Source organism: Dermacentor silvarum, chromosome 7, assembly GCF_013339745.2.
Source record: "Dermacentor silvarum isolate Dsil-2018 chromosome 7, BIME_Dsil_1.4, whole genome shotgun sequence".
NCBI lineage: Eukaryota > Metazoa > Arthropoda > Arachnida > Ixodida > Ixodidae > Dermacentor > Dermacentor silvarum.
Genome location: NC_051160.1, coordinates 10,138,941 through 10,146,421, shown reverse-complemented (window position 1 = coordinate 10,146,421; position 7,481 = coordinate 10,138,941). Strand labels below are relative to the sequence as shown.

At 47.3% G+C, this 7,481-nt stretch overlaps 1 protein-coding gene across 1 annotated transcript; it reads left to right on the top strand.

The window, feature by feature from the left end:
- The first annotated feature begins 324 nt into the window (after nt 1-324).
- LOC119458470 (tetraspanin-33) lies at nt 325-7,050 on the top strand. Its single transcript, XM_037720310.1, has 5 exons — nt 325-468; nt 1,036-1,293; nt 2,445-2,528; nt 3,579-3,803; nt 6,775-7,050. The coding sequence occupies exons 1-5, from the start codon at nt 325-327 to the stop codon at nt 7,048-7,050; spliced, it is 987 nt and encodes a 328-aa protein (XP_037576238.1).
- Nucleotides 7,051-7,481: the final 431 nt, after the last annotated feature.

Below are 7,481 nucleotides of genomic sequence, written 5' to 3'. Positions count from 1 at the left end.
CTCATTAAGAAAACATGCTTTAGAAGAAAAATTAACAGTGCTGGATTAAATATTACGATACCCAATATTCTATCTTTTGGTGCCTCTTCTCTCGGACATTGTCATAGGGATGTCGGTGCAGCTGTTGTGGGGTACATAATTGAATCAGGACGATTTCCTTGCTAAATTATTAAATTTTACACGAATAAATTCCTTTCGTCATTCGAAAATTTTCACAAGTGATCCTTATGAGACTCCGATAATTGTTTTCCTTCAATCACCCGATTCTTTGCCAATCCCCCATAGTGGGTACGAGCCACTTTTGAAGAAGGCAAGCAAGCAAGCATGACCCGAGCAAGAAAGAGCTTTCCGGCGCCTGACGAAGAAGGGTCGACGCCGTTCGTCGATGTGAACCCTCTGCACAGGGTCCCGCTGGTTTTTGTGAACCTGCTGATCTTCGCAATGGCCTGCATGGTCGCCTTCGCCTGCGTGAGTGATCTTGGCCAACCATCGGTAGAATCATAGAGCTCAGCTTACATCGCTTACCTTCGCCTAAGCGACTCGGCAGCAGGACGCCGTGCGCCAAGCAAACCTGAAAACGCTCGCTGACCCTCAAGTCGTGCGCCTTTTGCTGCAGCGGACCGTGAGTTCACGGAGCCGCCGCCGGGGTAATAGGGGTACGCCAGCCGCCGCTGGAATAGAATTTCTTTCGGAGTAGAATTTTTGTTCCAATGATTTTGGATAGGAACTCCAGAAGGTAAAGCTTCCTCTTAAGGGTACTGTGCTAAACGTCCACTTCATTCTGTGCACGGGATCGGCGACGCATGCGCAGGGTATAAAAGCTGCTGCCTAATTTCTCATTTCAAAATTATTAGCTAAGATTCTTGTGCTTACGAAGTTTTGTTGTCTCAATACCCTGATTCTTATTATATGGCGTCCTCGCTAGGTATTCGCTTTGTATAACTCCATGAGCCCTGACACGTGCACACACCAACAGCGTTGCTGGATTCGGCAGGCGTATATGGCATGACCTTTCTCCTCCGAACCGTGTTGTAGATCGTGTCCATTGTGGAGCGTCGTCACGAGATCTCGTTCCGTCGCCGGTCCCTGCTGGTCAGCTTCCTGGTCAACCGGGACATCTCGGCGCTGACCAGTTCGGGCCTGCTGATGGTCATCAGCTTCACGGGCTTCGTCGGGGCGCTGCGCGAGAACGCCTGCTTCCTGCGCTGGTACGTCCGAGGTGCCTGTGTGCTCATCGCTCTGGATTTACTCTACATGGCCGCCACTGTCGCCCTGCCTCTGGTCACCAAGAGTGTGAGTGTGGTCCGCGATACACGGTCCAGGTTCAGTAGGTTTTTTTATTATTTTTTTTTATTCCGCGATACACGGTCCAGGTTTTTTTATTTTTTTTTTTTTTTTGCTCATTACGGTGGGATCTGGGGCTTCAATGTGGAGAGCAGATGTCAATGCAATAAATAATGTTATTGGAAAGACGCAGTCGAGAAGATGTTACACAGGTACATTTACTGACCGAAGCGCGTCAAATGGCGCAAAGTCAAAACCGGAGCTAGCTCCAAATCGTCGTGATCGTCGTCTCTTTAGACACGACTAGCATCTTCGGCCTTAATGGTAGTGGTCCTTAGCAGCACGAAATGTTTCAAGGTTTATTGTTCTTGAAAGGGTGTCATTGCTAACAAAATATAATGAACTATACGGCGTTGGTAAAAAAAAAAAATTTTTTTTCGTACTGGTACGGGGTAAGTACGCACATCCATGCGTGTGTGTGTGTGTTTGTGACGAAAACAAAATTTTTATTTTAGATGGCAGGGGATGGGCGGAGGGTACTCTTAATACCAAAATCAGGAGTAAATAACAGAATGTCAACTAGGGCGAGTTAGTAAAAGGAATAAGGAAAAAAGAACGATTAAGCAAGCCCTGTTTGTCATAATAGTTTATTTGCTTTAGTCTGACCCGTAGCGCGTTTTTGTAGAAGATGTATTTTAGTTGTATATCACTACTTGTTTAATACTTGTAATAGTAGTTATATCCCAACACGTATGACCTTGGAATCTGAAACAACGTATTATTCTCCTTTGTGTCACTAAACATTTCTCGTGCCATTTCATTTCGTTTAAGTGCTGCGTGATATTTTTTTTCTTATTGTTCAAAAATCCGTGTAATGGAACTCGTTTCCCTTATAATATGTTATGTTAAGTTAGAGTTTGAAGTCTTGTTCCTATGAATTGCCCTAATATGGAAGGTAACTGCAGCACTTGTGCGTAGTGTCACCCTGCCTTCGCGAAAGCGCGCGTATACTGCCAGCTCCAATGCACACGATGTATCTTCTAACTGTGACCATGTCTTAAAGCGGCATTCTTTGCTCGACTACTCCTAATCACCATGACCATGCAACATATACTTTCATTTATGTCTTATTCTCACTGTTCATTACCATACATTCACAGACTGCTCAGAGCGTCTTCACCATCGAGCTTATCGTGAGCTACCGAGATAACCAGGACTATGCACGACTCGTAGACTATGCCCAGGTAAGTGCACGCAGCCTAGAGGAACGATACTTGGAGGTTATTCAGTCGATGAGACTGAGCATAGCACATGATGCTAGTTAATTTACTGAGTCTGTTGCAAGCTTACTTACACGTTTGGGACGTCGCACATCTTTTGACGTCACGTACGACATCCGCGACGCGAAGTCTCCCCGCATGAATGGGGCTACACACACATGCTAGATAAAAAATGACACTTCATATCGTTCGACTTCACCAACGGGAGCTCTGTGCGGGACGCCATGCCAAAGTGCTGAATCATAGCGGTTTACGTTACATTTGTGTTACGTAACTTTGCTTCGGGCACACCTCGATGCGCTCTGTGTGTTTTATCCATCTTTTATCTATAATACCCTCACAGCTACCTCCTTCGCAGGTCGCACTTGCTCAGTGGATGTGGCGTTGCGATGCTTTAGCACATCGCGGGGTTCCTTCTTGTTTTAATTTTTGTGTTTGCTTTTTTGAATACCCTAAAGGCCCGTTGGAGCATTACATAGGCGGAGGGGGGCAGGTGATGACGAATAGAACATTACTGTCGCAATTTGTGTCACGATGGTAGTAGAACGTAACAATTCCACGTTAGTATACCCCGGCTGGTGTAGTTGGTGACTCCAGACCTTGGTGGTTCCCGGCAGCCGCGGCCGCATTCCGATGGGGCCAGAATGGAAAACCTTCGTGAACGGTGCCTCAGGAATGACATTCATTCAAGAATGGCAGGCGGTCAACATTACTCAGGAGCCCTGCACAACAACGTCCCTCATAGCCCACCTCGAAACTTCGAGATGTTAAATCCCACAATTTTTATTTAACCATATCTTTCTACCTCTTGACTATCTTATCCTCTTCTGGGGCATCCAGGGGTAATGTGAATTGCAAAGTAAACATTAAACCTGCAAACAAAACAAGCAGCGTCTCCGAAATCCGATATTTATTTGTGTTGCCGACGCCGTCATCATAACCGGCTAGAGCCGCGAACCCACGCCCTGGCTCAATGACAGCTGTCGCAGCGTAAGACACGTTCCCCCGTCACAGTCGGCCTTCCAGTGCTGCGGCGTGACGAGCGATCGTTACCGAGACTGGGACCAGAACCTGTACTTCAACTGCTCCAAGACCAACCCTAGCGTGGAACGTTGTTCCGTACCGGCGTCCTGCTGCCGCCCGCCAGAGGGCGACGACATCGACATCGACACTCGCCTCAAGCGGCGCTACTGTGGCAGTGAAGTGCTCGCTGGTACCGAGCAGGAGGCCTGGGACAAGGTGGGTGCTTCGCCACTGCTTCCATCCCTCATAAAATGAATTAAGAGTGTGTAGACGAGGAGTAGACGTCTTCTTGACATCCTTGCCTTCATATATATATATATATATATATATATATATATATATATATATATAGACGGAGAAGGTGGGCGTTTCGCCGCTGCTTTCATCCCTCATAAAAATGAAGGAAACGTGTATACGAAGTGTAGACGTCTTCTAGACATCCTTGCCTTCCTATAGACGGACAAGGTGGGCGCTTCGCCACTGCTGCTATCCCTCATAAATATGAATTAGGAGAGAGTGAAGACGAAGTGTAGACTTCTTTTGACGTTCTTGCCTTCCTGTAGACTATTTTCTTTTTTCACAGTCTATACACCTCTCTATAGACAGAAGTCTGTTTGGTGGATTGAGGTCCGTAGAGCTTCGACTGAGTTGTTGCAGAAAACATATCGACACTAGTAAATAAGACTCTTGCGAAACGAGACGACCACGAAAGGTGTACACACATAGACAGGACGCGCAAGATTCTTATTTACGGTCATGCACCAACTACCCCACCAGCATTTTCTTCTATGGACACTAGTTAAACAACAGTAAGAAGAAGTAGAAGGATGAGCCTATTCTATGCCCCTTGCAGGATGAAGACATCTCCCCTCGATTTATAAGTAATCTTGTCTTCGATCAGCTGAAGGCATCTTATGCCTGCTAATTTTGTAATTTCATCACACTAATTCTCTGCCATTATCGACTACGCTACCCTTCCCTTGAACCGTATTCTGCAACTCTGATATACCACCAGTTATGTGCCCTACGCTATAAATAGCTTGCCTAATTTAATTTCTTTCTCTTAACCCTTTAATTACGCAACATATATATAACACAATTTTTGTCTATCTAAATTTGCACTAAAGATCGAGAATAATCATAATCAACTAAAAGAAAAATATTTTGCATAAGCGTTTTCCAGCAATATAGGGGGGAAATATCAGGCCTATAACTGGAAGTGGGCTTCACCTGAAGCCACCTATGCCTGCGCTTGAAATTTGTACACATACCTCCCGTCATACGTTGTCATAAAAGAGCGCATAATCTAAGCGCGCGCCGTGTGTCACGCAAGCCAGCGAAAGAAGCACGCCGGCCCCGCGGCAGCTTCAACATACGCCTCAAACAGCCGACGCGACCAACGGAGTCTAGAAGCATCGACAAGTTACGCGAAGGCGACGGTAACTAGAAGAGAGAGAGCGCGAGCGCCGAAACCCCATCTCAGACCCCGACACAAACGGTGAGTTGAGAGAGAGAAGATCCGAACGCGCGCGAATGGATGAGTCACCACCCTCCTCGACGACGCTCCGACGGCCGCGGTCGAAGATGCGAGAATACACTAGAAGATTCCCAGGCTTTGTTCATGGCTAGGGGATCACAACTCCGACCGAAGGTTCCAGAACCCCCGGCGAAAGCTATAAAAGCGCCGTGCGGGAATCAGAAGGGGATCAGACCGCGCCGGTGAAGAGATGTGACGTGAAGACCGACGGTCTGCGGAAGGGCAGTCCCCGGCAAGCTAACCAACGAGTTCATCGAGCGTGTGCATTTCCGGAAGAAGTTTCTTCGATATTTGCCTCGAGCTACGCCGAGATCGTCCGGCTCAAGACCAGCACGGGGAATACGATTGGACACTTGTGTTCCTATTCATTCTGTACTTTACGTGTTGGACTCTTAGTGCTTGTCATTAATTATTTTCCAGTGTTTTGTTAATACCCATCTGAATTGTATTGTGATGTGTCTAGCCGAAGTGTGCACGTGTGTTTGTAACTGCCTTGTTTGAAGAATATATTCTGTTGTGTTTTGACAACTCTGGGCTCTGACTTGGTCTTTGGACCACAACCGGCGTTCGGTGGCGCACCAGAGGGCCCCTTACTAATCGTCCTTGCTTCCGTGGGGTTGTTTTCGGAAGATTATAAGTCGGCTTTGGAATTTGGCCCGGCGTTGGCGCCTCGTTCACGGGGTGTGTGACATACGTGAACCATATGGGCGTACATTTCATTTGCTTTACATCTCCTGTGTGATACCACTGCAGGCGGAGGTCTTGCACAGGTGTGTTTCATCTGGCCGCCCTTTCAAAAAGAAACCAAGTCGCCTACCGAACTTCATCTTCCTCGTCCTCTGTCCCGGCTCTAAATAAACAATATAATGTGGCTAATCCCCCCTATGGATACGAGCCATGTTTTGAGGCAACAACAACAGATAACGCTTGCTGCCTGTCATTCAGTGTCATTCTCAATACCGAAACTAAGCACGAAAAAATTTCTTGTATCTTGCCTGCAGGCAACACTCGTCAATACAGGGTAATATATCGGTAATTACTCCCAATTGCTCTTTGTAATCTCATGCAGCTATCTTCTTGTCTCTTAACGTTACGCCTATCATGTATGGTTCCCTCGCTCGTTGCGTAGTCCTTAGATTCTACACGAGCTTCTTTGTTAACCTCCGAGTTTTTACCTCATGTGTTAGTACTGAAATATAATTCAATGATTCTACTTTTTCTTGTTTTCAAGGATAGCGCTAAGCCGCCGGTCGTGACTTGCCAATGTTTACAGTATGCGCTCCAACGCATTCATATTCTTCTGTAGATTTCCTTCTCCTGATCCTGGTCCCACGGCACTGATTAGCCTGGATAAACTTACTCTCACAGATTCCAGAGGCTGTGCCAGCTGTGCCAGAGGAAGTTGTGCCAGCAAAATTCCTAACTTCATCACACCACCTTATTCCCTTCCGTCCTCGACTGTGCTTCCCTACGCTTGGCACCAGTTATCTGCCCTAATTGTTACGTCACCTCCCCAGCTCAATTTTTTGCCTCCTAATGTCAACTAGAATATTGGTTACGCACATTTGCTCTCTAATTTACGTAGCCTTCTTCTCTCTTAAGGTTTCTCTTTAATGTCCTTTTATTTGTCCCTTCTACATTGACACGCAGATCTTCACGCGAAACTGCGTGGACGCGTTCCAGTCATACGTCGGGACGCACACCTTCCTGATGGTCGGCGTTGGTCTGGCCATATTCGCGGTGATCGCCATGCTGCGCCTCCTAGCGGCCACCGTTCACGACGAGATCATCTCGCTGACGCACGTGTATGGCCGTTACTACAGCAAGATCGACCACGGCTACCCCGAGTGGCTCGCTCATCGCGAAGTCCTCGAAGAAGTGGGCGCCTACCGAGAACCGCTTGGTCATGAGAAAGAAGCGGCCTAGGTGAGCTTGAAACAAAGGCTGGCAACCTCACTCAAGAGCATGCTAAGACATGCTCGGACTGACTTCAGAGGCGTGAGTGAGTGAGTGAGTGAGTGAGTGAGTGAGTGAGTGAGTGAGTGAGTGAGTGAGTGAGTGAGTGAGTGAGTGAGTGAGTGAGTGAGTGAGTGAGTGAGTGAGTGAGTGAGTGAGTGAGTGAGTGAGTGAGTGAGTGAGTGAGTGAGTGAGTGAGTGAGTGAGTGAGTGAGTGAGTGAGTGAGTGAGTGAGTGAGTGAGTGAGTGAGTGAGTGAGTGAGTGAGTGAGTGAGTGAGCGAGCGAGCGAGGGAGGGAGGGAGGGAGGGAGGATTAACATCATCGACACCATTCTGAATCAGTTGCCGCTTAGTTTTCTTAAATACAAGTGCATTTACCACGGTGCACATGCGCAATCATT